We start from the raw sequence: 19,310 nt of genomic DNA on the forward strand, positions 1-19,310 counted from the left end.
TTTTCTAAAAATGATATTAATCAAGCATAACAATATAGGCACTTGAAAGCAGAACAGTCAAATCTGTCAGTAGCATATTATTAAAATTAAAATTATTTGAAATACAAAAGATACATAATTTCAAGTCAGTAAATAATAGTTAACTATTTACATGTCCATGACACATTGATAATTAATAAATAAGGTGGTATATTGATGGAGTTTGTCACTATCTTGGGCTTATCCAGGAGAATAAAATGTAAAAAGGTGTTAACTATAAAAATAATCAGTCTAATCTTCAAATCTTACCAAAATCTTACCAAAAGCGAGGAAGGAACATTAATTTTGAAATCTTCTCAGACCTTAAAAAATAAACAAACGAGAACACTTTTACTAGAAATTTTGAGTAATGAAGTAAGCATTTTAATCATTTGCCCTCACATGTACATATATTAAAAACAAGATGAGAAATAAGACATGTGGGAATAGATGTGCACAAGAAAACTTCAGAACTGTAGAAAATAATGAACCCTCTTTATTCCAAACCCAGATTATCAAATTTAATTCTTTCTTTAATAAGCCTGATCCTCTTTACCTATATTACCAACAGATAATTAAATCAGAATCTCTGAAATAATTTCTTCCCAATATTCAGTATCTTCTACATAGGAAATTAAAACTATTGTATCAAAATCTCTGTGAATAGGCCTGTACATTGGGATTATGGAGGAAAAAAGTTTCCTGGGTTATTCTATTGTATAACTAGTGTTGAGAATCTCTGATCTAAACTATGTACATTTTAGATTCATTCATAATTCATTTATTTTATTCTGGATCTCTCACTTCTAGTATACACACATTATGAATAAAACAGCAGAGTTAGTGAATTTGGACTTACTTGTTGCAAATTGTAAACGGGGACAAATGGTTGAGCCACAGGGTCCAACTCGCTGTCAGAGTTAAGCAGAGGCTCTTGGTACTGCAGAAGGGCTTGGATGGGCATATTTCTCTGAGGGTAGGTCATCACTTGCTGGGTAAAAGGCATGACTTTGGGCTGAGGAATGGAGAGCAGGGGCTGAGTAGGAAGCATAGGAATCTGAAAAAGAGGCTGGGAGACCTGGTGCATCAAGGGCTGGACCTGAGGCTGAGAAAGGTGTGGATTTTTGGGATCAGTGAGATTTGGGATTTGGCGTTCAGAAAACGGCATCACTTTGCGCTTAGGAAAGGCGGTCTCTTTAGCTTTAGAGACTTCCATTATTTCAGGCTGAAAGAAAGGCAGCACCATAGCAGGCTGAGCAAAAGGCAGGACGTTTTGTGGGAGAACAGTGTAAGGGATGGGCTCAGCGTAAGGATAGAGTACAGGCTGTGGCTGGACAGAGGAGTGGATTTCGTCCCGGCGTCCATTCTAGAAAGAAAGAAAAAAAAATTTTGAGTTCATAATTGAGCTGTAATTGCCATTCATGATGAATTAACTGCCTCTGTTTTGAACAATCATAATTGAGTGAAAAGAAAGAAAATATTTTACTTATGTTGGTTAAGAAATTATTTGGGGTCATAAGAAGACTAATGAGTTAAATATTCATTGGAGAGATTTCTCATTAACCTCTTCAGAGGTGAACACAGATCAAACTAAAATCAATATTTGGGCATTTCGAAACTCCTTTCTCTTTCTGAGTTGCCTTCAATAGCTGTGGCTTTGCATTCTGGTATTCAGATGGCATGGACTTGTCAATATAGTGTGTCGATAATAGATCAAATTGTTTCCATATAATGAAGGAAAATATACTTTAAAAGACTTAGTTAAATAACTCCAAGGTTTATTTTTGTTCGTTTTAACAAAAAGTAAACATTACTCTGTGGTTTAATTCAAGGAGTTACTCAACACCAGCCAACTTTGAGCACTATTTTCCTTGGTAGAAGGTAGCCATTGTGAGTCTTCAAAGAGGCATCAATTTGTAAATTAATTTTGATTTAAAAAAATATTTGGTGTAAGTTCCAAACAAACCAACTCCATTGATAAAACAGGGAATCTGAAATATTACAATTAGATAAATATGTTACTATACATATAAGTCAATTAAATAAAGAATTTTATGTTGTCCAAAAATCTTTATCTTTAAGCAGGATCTACTATTTAATAACAGCGATATTGTCACACGATTGCGTACTCAATTGTTCTGTACCTTACTTCTCTCATCTGTTAATGGAAATTCTTTTATGAACTGCATGAATTTATAAATATGAATATAAAACTGTCTATGAAATGTCAATGTAAAATTATTGAATATTTACAGTGTCACAGCTTATAAACCTTTGGGAGTTATGAATATTCTGTTATAGATAAGGAAATTGAAGTACAGAGAAACTTAAGGCCAAGGTCTACAGCTAATAAATGATCAAATTAGGATTTGAAACATTTTGCCTTCCTATTATCTTTCATCAGCATATGCATCTTGAGAATAAGGGGAACCTAGTTCTCAGCCTGAAAATGTTTCTACTACTATGTGTTTATGGAAAACAGGTATAGCATTAATAAAGTGAGCAAATCAATAATCATTCTTAAGTATTTATTCTATACTCTGCAAGTTGATTATGAGTTTTAAAAATTCACTTATGTCTTGAAAATATATTGACTTAATCAAGTTTTATCTCTTATATTGGCATTTATCTTATTAACATTCTTTAGACTGACCATACACCTATTTTGTATGTATTACATTTTATAATAATTTTAGAAATATCATAAACAAATTACCTTTCTTTGTTGCTGTTTCTCACGTTCAGACTGCTCAAGCTTCTGCTAAAAAACAAATCACATAAAAAGAAATGTTATCATCTATAAAAATTAAATGCAGGAAATTTTGAAAATACGTACATTTAAATATGGGAGTTTTACCTTTTTGATGTGTGTAATAGATTCCTTCCAAAAAACAAAAATAAAATTAGGTTAAGTTTTAATGAACAATTTTTATTTGTCAATATGAGTCAGAAAATGAAGGCATTTAACAGATTAATGTGGACACCTTGTTTAATAATATCATTAAAAACTCAGGATAATTACTGAAACTTATATGTTACATTGTTCCTTATAAACCTATTGTATAAAAGGAAGAAAGATGAATGCTGTCAGACAGAAAAGAAAACTAGCAAACAGTACAAAAAGAGGCATTTAATAGATGCTGATTTTTCTCTATCACTGTTTCTTCCTACAATAACAAATGAACTCTAATACTCTATCTAATTCCAAAAGAATAATATTCATTAATTATACATTATAATGGCCATTGATACATTCTGGTCATCATTCTTAGTTCATTTGTTATGTTTAGGCTTCAAATGAATTATAGAAACTAAATACCTTCCTAAGGATCTGATATCATTTGTGAAGAGACAGTATAGACCAATGTACATTTAACTAACAGATGATCACAGACCCTCCTCTCCTCAAATGATACAAGGGTAAATATCTATCTAACTCTCTTGGGCAGATTTAGGACTAAAACTAAGTCTTATTACCTCTTATTTACTAAATTGAGTATTGTAATTACAAAATGTATCTATTCGCATGTTTGCCCACTCACTATATTGCCAGCTTTTTCCTATGGGCTTCCACTTTTTAGTTTGTACTGCAGCTCCTAGGCAATGTTTGATCCACAGAAGGCACTCAATAAATGTCAAAACAGCAAATTAGGTCAGTATGGAGAGAGATCAAGACAGAAAAAAAGGACCGTACAGTTCATTTGTGAGGGGATGCAGTGACACAATTTCAAGTAGAAAGTCAACTTAGAAAGTGCTCAATTACTGAATTCTGCAGCATTTATTCCATCCTTAAACATATATAATGGAAATTTACATCAGAACTTATATGTCAGAACTAGCTGCATTGTCCTAAATGCCCTAAAGTAACACAATAGATAGTACAGCATGTAACTGTTAAAAAATCGAGGAATTTCTTCAGAATGAATGTTATCTTACCTCACTATTTGAAAGGCTTTCTACAGTCTGTAAAGAAGAAAAAAAAAGTCAACAACTGGTTTCTCCTAGATCATGGGAGAATACTATTTTATGGTTGGAAAATTTTCTCTGAATAAAAATATCTTACCTCACTGGATACACTGATTTCTTCCTTCTATAAAGAAAAAAAAAATCTTAGTTTCTATAGCTAACTCATTATTAAACATTTTTCCTACTTACATCTTACCTTTTTATGCAGAGCTACCTCCTTCACAAATTTAAGAAATAAAAAATGTTATGTAGCTTTTGAGAGTATTGAATGGTAATTGTTTTTATGTCTTTTATATTTGGTAACTCTAATGGTGTATTTTAATTTTACCTGAATGAAGAATAATTTTGTGTGGGTAACAGGAAAGCAGTTATTTTAATTTGTATTAAATACTTTTTATTATGATTATAAATATGTTCACAGTTATGGCCTGATACTCCATCTTCTGGATGTCTTTGGATAGATACAGGTAGAATTTGGTCAAGTACCCTAGGGTAAGAGGCACATATGTTTCATCATGGGAATAAGACATTTATCTAGGCTGCACATTTACACAGCTGTATTTGTGCAATATTATTCTTTTTGTTGTTTTCATATTTGTTTCTTCTTATTTTTGTCTGCTGCTTATTAGTTTGTTATTTTTTCCTTTAGAGACTGATGGCACAGTGGTGTGGATAGCATTTAACCTAGAATTGTGGCCCTATAGGACACTTGAAATAGTAGATGAGTATAAATGATTTTCTTTGAAGTAAAAGCAAAAAATTGTTTAATTTTGCTTTATTTGTACATTTAAAATGTTGGTGATGTTGTCTATATGGGTGCAGATAGTCCACTACATGTTAATTATTTAGAGATTTTCTTACCTCCCTAGCAAGAGCAAGGGCCACCAGGCAGGCAAGGATGAGGATCTTCATGGCTATCGAGTCCTGTGAATGGGAAGTGAGGGAATGATAACACAGTGGTCAATTTATTTTCTTATTTACTTCCTTTTTAAAGAAACCAAAAATAATATAAAATTAAAATGTCTGCATTTTAGAAAAAAAAATTAGTAGAAATTTTAGCATATAACTGAAGTCATAATCGACCACTGGTTCTGACTCTTACATATCAATTTCATACTTCATTGGCAGTCAGTCAGATTTTTTCAACTATCAGCTCTACCTTACCTCATTCTTTTTCATCTTATTCACAGTACTTTGAGTTTTTTTTCAAAAGATAAAAAAACTTATAAATATTTATGGGGATGGGGAGCACAGCATAGGGGATGCAGTTAGCATTAATACGTTGGCTAGGTGGAGGGCCAGGGGAGGGAGGGAGCAATTGGTGGAATCATTTTCTGAACTATATAGATGTCTAACCAATGTACTGTATACTTGAAACTAGTTAAAATTAATTAATTAATTAATTAAAAATGTTTATAGAAAGCTTTATTAATCGATTCATTTATTCAAAAATGAATAATATTTACTTAGCACCCTTTATTGCCAGATGCTGTCTAGGTACTGAGATTATAGCAGCAAACAAAATATTAAGTTCTCAGCCCTGGTGAGATCCTCAGTTCTGTTGGGAAAACTGATCAAAGAAAATGTATACATAGAAGATCATATTTTATTTTTACCTTCCCTTTACTAAACTAAACATTTTCCATGAATATTTTGGTTTAATCATATTCCTTTATTTCCAATAAGACAGATTTTTATTTGAGCATTTCATTTATTTGCTCCACTTATCCAAGTGCTTTCTTGGACTGATTTGTTTGTTCTTCCTCTATTTATGCCCCCTACACAGTCTTCATCCTCACACACCTAAAGATGTCCCTTCTTCTTTTTGCCACATAACTTTAGAGGTCATATACTATGCCTCTCTTCCCTCTGATCTCTTAATGATTTACCAAAGCATCAGATTCTCTTGCCCAGTCCCCACTCTAGCCTACCACTTCTCGTAGCATAACATAAAATATGTTAACACTTTTGACCAAAGGTACCAAATGCTTGGTTTTGTTGCAGTTCCATAATTTCTTGTAATAAATTTGTGCCACCCATATCCCTTGACATACAATCTTCAACTCCAAATTTTGAAACTAAATAAAATAGTTGAAATAAAAATAGTTTATGAACAAGTACCTAATCCACCTGAAAAACGTTCTTTCTAATATAGAAAGGTTGAAAATAGGTCTCTTTATTAGGGGAAGAAATATTTTTTCTAGATTTTTCTCAGGTGTGCTATATAATTCTTTACTTTGCTTAAGACCTCTATAAGTTTAACAATAATTTTTCATCGTCAGATCTCAAAAAAAAGAATATATTATTCTATTAGAGATTATTATGGGTTGGGAAGATCTTATTGTATTTTCTATATTTTACAATTACCATTTTATATACCAATTTTTAAGCTAGAGCTCTGTTATTGGCTAATATATTCTAAGGTACTTTCTTTCAAATCTTCTCTTTGTTTTGTTTTTTTTTTTTGTCTCTTCTAGAATACTCTTACAAAGCACAGCATCTTTTAAAACTTAATTCTGTATTTCTTGTATCTATTTTAATATTATTTTGAAATATTATAAATTGATGAATAAGGTGAGATGTCGCATATTGTAAACAAGTTTGATGAATACCTTCTTTCTCTAAAAAAAATTCTTCATAAACATTTCAACTAGTGCATGTTCCCAAACAACTCCTACAGCTTCTTGACTCAATATGCTACATTATAAATAAAGCTTGGATAAAGCTTTCCCAATAATCATATCTTTTTATAATAATTTAAATATACTTGCTTTTATGATTGTGGCATGTTTAATTAAATTAGAAAACTGTTTAATTCAGAAAATAGATCTTTTAAAATAACCTGTTCACTAGCCTTGTACTAAAAAACAGTAATCACTATTACTACATTTTCTTAGACTCATACAGCTTATGCTGTCGTTATAATTTTTACCAAATCTTTATAGGCCCTTCTGCTTTTTTTAACCTGTGTTCAAAATAATATCAGCATTACTTTAAATACCCTTATTTCAAAAACTATGTTTATGCAATTATTTTCTTCATATATCTCAATCTATTTTGAAATAAAGTAACAGAGGGGATACATCAAATTTATATCTGAAATTCTTACCTGTTCTCCAAGGTGGAGGACAAGAAGTGAAGAAGTTAAGTGGATGATGGTCTGTCTGCTTTTGTAGCTGCTTATATACTGTATTTAATGACATGCTAATTTTGTGGTCTTGATAAAATCAATAGTGAATTGCAATTCCAAGAAGTCCACATGATTAGAAAATGATTTCTGCCTAATATCTGTCCCCAGAAATTCTTGGGAGCATTTTAACAAGAGAGTAATTCACATCTGATCAAGGAAATTTGTGTAGGAAATGCAATTGTCTAATAACTAAAGATAGTCACTGGAGGACCATGACACTATGGCTCCATTCTCAAGTTACTGAGAACACAATTAGATATCTTAAGTACTTTGTGGTTCTCATGATCTTAATTGTGGGGGAATTCTATATGAGCACCAGATATACACATGAGCTTCACAAAAGCAATTTTATGCTAACTTAAACAGTCGTTAGTGTTTTATGCTGCAATGGAGAAACTGACAAGATCAATCCATGAGACACCAAAAGGTTAAGTAATTTGCCAAAATCACATTGTTTGTTAATGGCAAAGATACCATTGAAAACCAGATGTGTCTGACTACATGTGTTTCTATTTGATTATATGCAATGCCAATGTCTTAACCTCATGAGATTTGTTATAAATTTTAGCCATCAATGTAGCATTTGGGCTTAAATGTGCATAATTTGTTATGCCTAGATTGAAGTAATGGGGCACTGGTGTTGAGTGTGGGCAGGGGAAACTGGTGTTTAAGGAGCCATTATTTTAATTCGCATTTAAAAGGATGTATAGAATTTTGAGATGTCTTTATGACAATATGTCAGGCAACCTAAGAAAGGAGGTTATCATATCATGTTATTATAGTCTAAATAAAACATTATAATGACCTCAACTAGGGAGATGGTGCTGAGATCTTGGGCAACAAGAAGGCAAACTTCTCAAAATATGAGAAATGTGTTAAATCAAGAAAATGAATGAATAAAGTATGCCTAGATAATTAAAAAATTAGCCATGTTATAAACAAAGATAAAAAAAAAACAAGTTGAAACAAGCTGACATTAGATACTGAGTTAAATCTTATACATGGTAAGTTTGAAGGTATCTAGGAGGTATTGTGAATTAAATATAATGCTCAAAAGATAAGTACAACTGTAGAAATGATTTTTTTTTCTTTCAGACAAAGGAATAAATAAACTTCCTTAGGAGAAAAGTGTCAAGTGAGAAGAGAAATTGTCCAAGAATAGAACTTAAGTATACTAGTATACCCTGTGATTCAGGGGCTGGTACAGCAAAAGGAAATTGGAACAATTCAGAGTACCAAGGAGAACAGAATAGAGGGTCATGGAAACTATAGAAATAAATAGCTAGACAAAACAAGTGGTGTCAAGGGTGAAAATGTTACACAGATGTGGAGTTAGGTGGAAACAGAGAAAATATTTTCAGACTTATGAAATCACTATTGCTGTAACCATTAAGATACACTCCAAGTGGTTAAGAAGTAAATAATGTGCGAGGAATTAAAAGCAACACTACTCTACTGAGATTTTAGAAGAGGTAAGGATACTTAAGGAATGGTATCTATGACTATAAGGACAGACAGAATCATGGGAAGGTAATTTTAAGATAGAGATTTGTAGCTTAAAAGAAAAGCGCTATTGGTAAAAAAAATGCTGAAACACACCAAGAGATGAGATAAGTCCATGGAGCAAGTTACAGCAGGATCAGGGTCAGAAACAAAAGAATTATTTGTAAACCTATACAAATGTACCAATTTTTCTGAGACAGGGGAAAAGGAGGAGAAGATGAGCAAATATAATACATACTTCGAAATACAATGTAGGAAAGTTGAAATTAAATGGTCTAACTTTTACAGAAAATAGAGGATGGGGTTTTCAAATTACAATGAAGGAAGTGGATATGGATTAGGGATATTAAAAAGAGGAAAAATTTTTCCTTATTGTGAAAATAAAAATGAATAAAAGGATCCACAGCAGTAATATCTAGATGAAAGTAGACATCAGATTGTTTTCCTTACCCAAGTAGATTTATGGCAAGATGGTTGCAGTATAATATCAATAGGTCAATAGAATTGTTGGGGTGGAGAGAGGGGTTCGAATGTATTTGTGCTAAAAATGACTAATCACAAAGTATTGATTGAGCTAGGAAGAAAGAGAAGCCAGTAGCTGAGAAATAAACCACAGCACTGAAAAGGGCTTGAATGACTAGAGATAGGAAAAAAGGCAAAAAGCAGGCCTAATGAGAGTGAGCAATCTCAAGAAGTACAGATTTGCGTTTTTATCAGATGGGAATTTCAGCATTAGAAAAGAATTTCTAGACAATGCCTAGATCTAAAGAATAGTTACGCATGCAGAATGCTGAAGATAAGTGGACATGAAGTTTGTTGAAGGTGAAGAGTAAAATATATTTCATATTAAACATCTATGCTTGCCAGGCATTTTGCTAGTTGCCAAGAATGCAACAATAAATAAAAAGGCATAATTTTTGTACCCAAGGAGATGAAAGCCTTGTAGAAAAACAAATATGAAACCTACTTATAATAAAATGGAATAAATATTTTCATAAAGCTGTAATAAGATACAATAGGCACAAAAGAAATACCTAGCTCATTTCAGTTGATAGATAGGAGAGGCAAAGAGGATCTTCATGAAGCCATGAGCCCTGAGCAGGACTTCGAAGCCAAAAGAAGAAGGATTTAACCCGAGGAGAGGAGAGAATTATAGGCTGAAAGGAAAGGAAGAATAGGGTCTTGTTTATCAGAAATAAGTCACTACAACTAAATTAAGTAGGGAATCAGGGTCATGAAGTGCAAAGAAGGGAGTAGATGGAGATAAGAACAGAGAAAGAGAAAGGGGTCAAGTAATGAAGAGCAAAGCATGCTACATTCTTAAGGAGCATGGATTATATTCCATAGATAATGAGGATTTGTTGAAGTGTTTTAGGAAGGAGAGGAGTATTTAGAGAGTAACTGCTTCTATAGAAAAATGATAATAGTGCAAGTTTATTAAAATGGGACTGCTCAAGTTTGGGCTTATACATTTTGCAGTGACAGTGTTTGTCAGCTAATGTGCATGGAAGAACAGAAGATGGAAGAAACATAGATTTGTAGCTTAAGAACAGAGAGGAGCAGGCCTCAAAAGTACTTAGTACGTGCCTATTTACAAAAGCAGCCTTTAAGTTTCTTTGTCTCTTTAGTGATCGATTTTCAAAAATATAACTGGTTGATTGTGTTTGACACTACTCATTTTTACAATGTTCTTTTTTTCTGGGCATTGCTTGTAATATGTGTATTTGGAACTTAAGCACAGGTAGACACCCTTCTAAATAAAGTAAGAAAAGTATTGTATAATTAACAATTTTCCTTCATAATATAACTTGCATTTATGTCATGCTAGATATAGAGGGAGAGGAACACTCCTAATTCTTACATGTTTTTTATTGCTTAGAAAACCTAATTTAATGTCTATTGTGAATTTGAACTATTCAACTTACATTTATTCTAAGACTGTGTTTATATTAAACAAGGTGAGAGCCATAAAAAGAAAGGATGCACTAATCCCAAAGTCATAGGTCCAACTAGAAAAGGTCGTGGCTGCCGAATGCGCCCTGTGTATTAGCTCTCAGTTGCCAAGTCCACAGGCAAAATCATGTGATTTCTAAGAAAAGAAATACAAATGCAAGCATTTTCTACTCATTCAACATTTCCTTTTTAATTTCTTAGCAAAATGCTTTACATATTGTATAATAAATACAATATTTCCTTGTGACTCTCATTCACCAATTTTGAATTACATTAATTACATTAATCATTTGAATTACATTAATTACATAGTTTTGAACTCAATTGGGTGAGAAAAGTGTGCAAAACCTACATCAAGGAAATCACTAACAATATTTTAGAGAAAAGGGCTTGTCCAAGAAAAAATTTAAAAGCCAGAGCTTTAGAATAACACCAGGTGCCATAGCCAGGTAAGCATCAGCACACAATGACAAGGAACAAAGTGCCATGTGGGCAACCCAAGCTTTTCCAATGCATAACTAAAGAGTTGCTATTTTATAAGGTAAAATAAAATTTCATCCATTAAAATTTTATAAGACAACCCTGTATGAGGAGCAAGATATAATCAAAGCAAGATGTTCTAGGACTATTAGTCATAAACAGAATTTGTTCATCCAAAGCTCTTTCCCATATTGGGTGACAGATCTGAAATGTTCAGGCATGAGACTCGGATGAAGTGCAAAGGTAATAGCTGAAGCCTTATAAATAATACCTTCAAGAAAAAGCAGATGATAAAGCAAGATAAAAAGTATAATAAAAGGACTGAAACTGTAAAAGACCCTAAATGTCATTCATATGGCATTTTAAAGATTTTTTTACAGATAAGGAAACTGAAGACATGAGAATTTACATTATTTTCTTAGGATCCTAAAGCTGGTACTAAATACCTCTGTAATATTTGAGGCACTGTTAAGAACTTCCAAAACAAGGGGAAAAAAGAAAGTGTTATAAACAAATAGTATGGATTTATATAATGATCCAGTTTTATGTAGAATATAACATATAATTGATTACTTTTATAAATAACTAGATAAGGGTAACTATCTTAGCATTATTTATGTAGATAATTATAATTTTTCTATGATATTATTCAAATATAAAATAGCATCTTATATTTAAAATATAGCTATAAAACTTATAAAATTAAGAATCATAGAATAAGAAAAATGTTCTCTGAACAGGCAGACATCATGGAAGCATAAAACTCAAAGTGCTTATTTATACATAGGACACACTCTTACTCCTAATGATTCTTACTTTACATATACAGTCATGTGCCACTTAATGATGAGAATAAGTTCTAAGAAATGCATCATTAGGCAATTTCATCATTGTGTGAACTTATAAGAACCTAGATGTATAAGAACCTAGATGGTATAGCCTACTACACACCTATGCTACATGGTATAGTCTATTGTACATGTATAAGAACCTAGATGGTATAGCCTACTACACACCTATGCTACATGGTATAGTCTATTGCTTCAAAGCTACAAGCCTATACAGAACAACACAAGATTAACTCAAGCACAAGTGAAAATGATGCATCGAGACTCCATAAACAGGAGATACATGAGGCTGCTCTCCGTATAACATGGCGTAGTGTTTTAAAGGAAACTTTTTAATACATAGAAAAAGTACGCTCTAATGTAATGATTAGTTGTACAGTAAATACATAACCCAGTAACATAGTTGTTTATTGTCATTATCAAGTATTATGTATTGTACATAATTGCGTCATACTTTTACATGGCTGGTTGGCAGCACAGTAGGTTTGTTTATAACAGCATCACCATAACCATGTGAATAATGCATCATACTACCACATTATGATGGCTATGATGTCACTAGGTGATAAGAATTTTTCAGCACCATTAAACTCTCAAGGGACCACTGTTTATATGCCTTCTGTCATTGACCGAAATGTCTTTATGTAACATACGACTATAATCACATAATTTCTCACAAGTTCATGATGCATTTGTTGAGCACACACTATATGCTAGGCCATAGTTTCTTAACCTTTGTATTATTGACATTTTGGGCAGGATAATTCTTTGTTGAGAAGGCTACCTTGTGCATTGTAGGATATTTAGCAGCATAGCTGTCCTTTACCCATAAGATGCCAATAGTACCAACCACCTAGCTATTAGAACAAAATATATCTCAAAATATTTCCAAATGTCCTCTGGGGAGATAAAATCATCCAGGATTTAGAGCCACTGTGCTAGATGATGTAAAAGACTACATGATTATACAAAGATGAAGATGGCATTGATCCTGCTAATGGATAGATCATGAAAGTAGAAAGACAAATAACTAGACATGGTCATGTAAGTAATTTCGTCAGTCCATATTCTTAATTTCACTCTCCACACTCTCTTATACCATTTTCTACCTATGAAATAAATCTCTTTTAATAACTGAAATAAAAAACTATTTGATTCCACTAGAACCTTAGACTTTCCAATGAGCCCGTCAATCTTTCACTGCTCTTTAAACTTCTTCCACTTTGAATTTTATGGTAAGCGTTATTATCACACCTTTACATATACACTCAAATCCCTTGTCTCTTATTTTACTATACTGACTTTAAATCATCTCCCATGTTAATCCAAGCTCTACCTCTGTCCTTGTGAATATAGCTGAGAAAAAAATACTAAAACATGATAAGTGTTCTCACTTTAAAATGAAATCCAGCAGTCACATTATGTATTTCCTCCCACTTTCCTAGACCTTATGCAATAATCAAAGCAACAACACCTTTCCTCATCTGCATATCCAACAGCAGGTGACTTTTCTTCCTATTTTACTGAGAAAATAGAAGCAATTAGAGATGAGATTTTCAAAATCATGACAAAACATAACTTTCCCATCTATTTATATTTCCATATTCTTTGTTACCTATTTCCTATTCTTTGTTCCATATTCTTTGTTACCTGTTCTTAGCAAAGCCAAATCTTACTCTTGTGCACAAGAAACCATAACTTCCTATCAACTCAAGGAAATTGCATTGCATCACAGTTTTCCACTCTTTACATCCTTCCTGTCAACGTTCTTTAATTTCTCCAATCTGAGAAAACATAGTCCTTCTCTTGCCCATTCCCTTGGTAACACTACACCATTTCTCTCCTACACTTGCAGGGGTAGGAGGAATAACTTTTTCAAAAATTGTCCATACTTGGTATCTTCAATTTATTCTCTCTCATTTTTTTTATAATCGGATTTTCACATCTGCAGTCCACAAAAACTTTTAGCAAGGTCAAAATTGACATTTATTTTTCTAAAGCCAATGGTTTTTTCTAGGTCTTTCTCTCGTGCTATCACAGCATTCGACATATGTGACACTATCTTTGGCTCCCATGTTATTATACTCTCCCAATTCTTCTACCTTTGTGGCCACTCTATCTCATACTCATTGATAGTTTCTCTTTATTTTGAGGATGTGTAATAAAAAAGTGTCCTAGGATTAGTTCTTGGACCTCTCTTTTCTGCCTATACTCACTTCTCTGTTGAATTTATCCAGGATCAGGTTTTTCATTATCATTAGCTTATGTCTCTCAAATTTAGATGCAAACCCAACCTCTCCCCTATATTTCAGATTTGTATACCCAACAGGTTAATCACCTGTCTCCTAAGATGTCTTAATAGAGAATGTCAAACTTAAGATATCTAAAACTGAACACCTGATTGTCCCCAAAACCTTGCCACCCTTACAAACTTTCCATTACAATTGACTTTCTGACATCCCTCAGGCCAAAAACTAGTAGTCATCCTTGACTTTTCTCCTTTTTCTCACATCCCACATCTGACTCATTAGCAGTTCTCTTTGGTTCTGTTTTCAAATGGCATTCAGAATCTGACACTTTCATCACTTTCATTGCTACCACTGTAGTTCAAGCCACCATTATAGCTTCCTTGGACTATAAGAATAGCCTAATGGGTTTCACTGCTTCTTTGCTTCAGGCTATTTTTAAATGAAAAGTCAGAGTGACACTCTTAAATGCAATTCATAGCATTTCACTTCATTGCATACAGTTTTCCATTGGTTTTCTGTCACTCATTTGTATTAAAATCCAAATCATCAAAATGACCTAAAATAACTTACTTCATCATACCCCCTTATGCCTCTCTAATCTCATGTTCTATATTCTTCATTTAGTTCCTGCTCTTATCCTACTGACCTTTTTGCTATTCTTTGAGCACACTAGGTGAGTTTCCACCTGAGAGTTTTCCATTTACTGTTTCCTCAGTCTGGAATTCTTTCCCAGATAAACGCACATAAACCACCCACTCTCTTCTCTTCTTAAGTCTTTATTTACCTTTCTCATAAGTCTTTTCCTGGCCATGTTATCTCACACTCCTCCTAACATTTCCTACTCTACTTTCTTTACTTATTTTTCTTCTTGGCATACAATACAATCTAAATACTATACATTTTATTGTTTTTAACTATGATTTGTTTTGATGCCTGTCTACAATTGTGTTTCTGTTACACTGTACAATTATAAATCTGTATCCCTTAAAAAGAAAGTAAATTTCCTGAGGACTATATCCTGAGAGCCTATAATAGTTCATCTAGTTTATTTAAATAAGTTTAAATATTTTATGTAATAAATGTTCATTTAAAGAGTTTAAATAACTATTAAATGAATGAATGAATGATGAATCTATGTTATTGACTAAAGTACAGCATCAGTGTAAATACTCCATTAATGAACAACACACCAAATAAGCAATGACTATACCTTACTGAGGCTTGGAGGATATTTTCACAGAAGATATCTTGGAAAATGTAGAGAAGTTCATTAGTCAAGGAATGTGAAGAGAGGGCATTCTCTGTCAGAGGTCTATAGTAAAGTCAAGAAGACATGAAATTAAATAATGTTTTCAAGAAAAGTTATGGATAAGGCAAAATGAGAGGCAAAAAGTGAAAACACCAGGAAAGGTGTGAAATGGCCTTGAATCCTTTGTTAATACCTTGGACATTATTGTGCATATAATAAGAAGACATAAAATATTTTTTTGCAGGAATATGACTTGTCATATCTGTTTTTGCAAAATAATTCTGAGAATAATGTGGATAATGACTTGGACAATATCAGGTTAGAAGTAGAAAGACCAGTTAGGAAACAAATTACAATTATCCAAGAAAGAGATTATGACATGAATGAAGCCACAGTCAGCTGAATGCAGAAATTATAGAGCAGAATCCACAAATGTAAATCTTTTTGGTTATTTGTTTTTCTACACATTTAATATTAAAGGGAAGGACAATACTGGTAATGTAGTTTAAGGATCAGAGAATTCAATACTGGTAATGTAGTTTAAGGATCATAGAATTCAGGATGGGAGAAAAATTGATGATTAATCTAGGCTAAAGGAAGACCAATGGAAATAAAATAAAGATGTAGAGAGTAAGGGAGTGAAATAAAAAAGTAGTGGGTTTAAAGGAGACATTAAGAGCAGATCTAGCCAACACAAATGACTGATCCAGACTTTCTCTGAAGAGTTAAAGAAATAAACAAGCATAGTTGTCAAGCCGCAAGCTAACTGAAGGGGATGGAAAACTGAATAAGACAGATTCCTCGCCCTCGGGAGACAAAGTTTTAAAATATATCCGTACAAAATGATATGGCCGATAGTCCGTTATAAAAATCAATAGGCAAAATAACACAATTGCTAGGAGATATAAAAATCAGAAATATTAAAAAATAAATTCCGAAAAATAATTCTACACGACAAACCACTTTAAATTAGTCAATGATTATAAATAACATATAACGATTGATGTTAAAAATTAGCTGGAGCTGCATATCAACTGCTTTCTCAGCAAAGGCTTGAATTCTCCAGAAGGACATAATCCATATTTTATCTAATCTTTTTAATGTCAAGTTTTGTTTTATTCATTTAAATCACTCGTCTGGCTTCTAGAGTTACTTGATCTGTATTTGTATTTTCTGATTTAGTATCTTCTATCTACATAAACATTTCTAAACATTTACAACAACACACATACACAAATATATTTAATTGTCACCATCGCAGAGATACAAAAACTGAAGATGAAGGTGATTTGTGCAATTTACAGTGCTAATAGGTAGTGGATATGAGTCTTATTATATTATGTGGTTTGTCATTCCAGTAAACAAGTTTTTATAATTGATAGATGGCTACCAAGCTTCAGTTATACATTCATTTGAATAATAAGGCACATTTATTTTTATCATAATGCAATTTTATTACATATTCAAATGTTTTTTCAGATACGTGTTCAAAGAAAACCAGAAAATAGATCTGGAAATTATTTTTGCCTGTAGCCACCTAAATTTATACACATGAGAAACTGAGAACTGAGACCAGGCAAGAATTAAGAACCTCCGTGAACCACATAACTAGACCATAACAAAGGTGGGCCTACATAAAAAACAGAATGTTAATAATCAGTATTCACAATAAAACTCTCATTTCATGTCATCATGTTCTAAATCATCATATGAAATACTCCTTAGAATGCATAGTTACAAAAATTGAGCAGAAAAACAGTCTGTGATCATAGTGATTTCATAGAATTCAATGGTTTTGGTATTTTAAAGCACAGAACTACCATATCATGGAGAAACAAGGTTTAAATCATGCTGAGATAACCTATTGCAGTTCATCCATTGCCTGGACTTGTCTTTTTTTTAGAAAACAAGGTAATATTTTCACATATCCTTTCTTTCATACTTCTTACCAATGGAAAACGCTTGTACAATCAAATAATATTTGGCAAAAGAATGTAAACAGAATTTTATAGAGACTAAAAACAATATTTTTAAGAATATCAAATTTTTCTAGATAAATTTGACATATAAAAACTGGAAGCAGTTTATTATGATAGCTTTATTTTATTATTATATGCTAAGATCTTGCTTTTTGATGACAGAGCACTCAAAATAAAGATTTTTGAATTTCAGGAAACTCTTCATCTGTAAAATAGTTAAAAAAAAATACATCACACATCACTCTGGTGCAGATCATATACAAAATATGCCTAGCAGAGTGTCCAGAAAATAACAGATGCTCAGCGATTAGTACATGTCTTATTTTATTTTTAAACTAACATAAGAATATTTCTTTGTCGCTTAATTTTTTATGGCAAAATTCATTTCATTAATCTAGAGAAAATCCTTAACTGTAACATATTAGGAACGGCTATAGTGAATAACCTTATTTCACATCATTAAATGTCAGATATTAAAAATGTTCTAATGAAAGTGTTCTTTGTTTTGTGAAATGTAACCTGAATATATATAGTTAGGGAAATACTATGTGTATGTGTCAGAGAAATGTATGTATGTGTATATATATACACAGACATGCACACACACACACGCACATATATGCAGCTTACTACTTAGACATTTAGCGATGCATATCTTAATTTGGACAATCGAGTGGCCTCTAGCTTGTCATAAGTAAGGGTCACTAATACATTTTAATTTGGAGGGCAGAAAAAGCTTGTCCTTACAAAATAATGATTTTAAAAAATACAGAGGAGTAATAAAATACCATTATATATGATAAAGAAGTTAAGATAACTTTGATTTTCTATTTCACTTTTTCCAATAATTTGTTCATAAGTTGAGTGGAAAGGTGGTGACAGAATACTGCTTCCTCTCAAGAATCACTGTCTCTTTCTTAAATCTCATTTGCTCGATAAGTAACATGAGGAGTGATGTGCAGTGGCTGACTCGAGCTTCTGAAGCCAGCTCAAGGTGGAGCTGGGACTAGCAAGACTCCTGATGCCAACACAGCATTATTCCCGTTTGCTACTTTTTCTGAGAAAGCCTGGTTGCATGTTTTGGCTTGTTTGAAATCTGATTTGTGAAGAGTATTTATTGCATTTTTGCATTCTTAATAATTAGCAACAGGGAACGTCTTATCATAGAGATGAAAGATTTTAAAGAATTTCTTAGGATATGGCTTAACAATGTCTGATTTGCTCACCATTTTATGTCTAGAATACAGCCAGGTATTTGTAGGTACTCAGGATATATCTATTGAAATATCAAATAAATAAATAGTGCTATAATTACATTTATGGCCAAGTAATTAAAATACATCGGTTAAAAGAAATTTCCTCATTTTAAATGACGTTTAAATGAATTTAAAATGTGTTTTATTTCAATTGCTTCTTAAATAGAATTTATTATATTCAAAGGCATAAACTTATCATGCTTTCCTATATTTCATTGCCTTTTGCCCATGATCTGTGACAAGGTTACATAAACGCAAAAATGTATGTTAAAGGAGGAAAACGTTACAGATTTTCTCTATTTACTTTCATAGAATTTAGTAACTCTGAAGTTCCTCATCTCTGCCTGTCTTCTAGCTGTTGCTCTTGCAAAACATGTAAGCATCATGGGAGTTTTAAGCAAGCATTTCCATCTTTTATTCAAAGAGAGAAAATTTCAGGACATTTGACTATGTATATATATGCAGAGGTGGGCAGTGAACAACACTGATTATATTCCAAGTCTGTGGCTCTGAATTATCAACCAGCAATTAAATACAGTACTAACCATTTCTTTTCCAGAATGTGTTAAGTGCTCTAATGCCACAGAGTTTTTGAAAAAACTTCATTGTTGGATTAGTT

The 19,310-nt window shown here is 32.4% G+C and overlaps 1 protein-coding gene across 1 annotated transcript; it reads right to left on the reverse strand.

Annotated features, from left to right (window-relative positions):
• Positions 1-838: 838 nt before the first annotated feature.
• On the reverse strand, positions 839-4,896 carry CSN2 (casein beta). The gene is made up of 5 exons (XM_039845336.1): positions 4,846-4,896; positions 3,955-3,981; positions 2,876-2,899; positions 2,735-2,776; positions 839-1,384 (listed from the first exon to the last, which is right to left on the reverse strand). Exons 1-5 carry the CDS (start codon positions 4,894-4,896, stop codon positions 839-841), a joined length of 690 nt encoding a protein of 229 aa, XP_039701270.1.
• Positions 4,897-19,310: the final 14,414 nt, after the last annotated feature.

Source organism: Pteropus medius, unplaced genomic scaffold (genome assembly GCF_902729225.1).
Source record: "Pteropus medius unplaced genomic scaffold, Ma_sr-lr_union100, whole genome shotgun sequence".
Taxonomy (NCBI): domain Eukaryota; kingdom Metazoa; phylum Chordata; class Mammalia; order Chiroptera; family Pteropodidae; genus Pteropus; species Pteropus medius.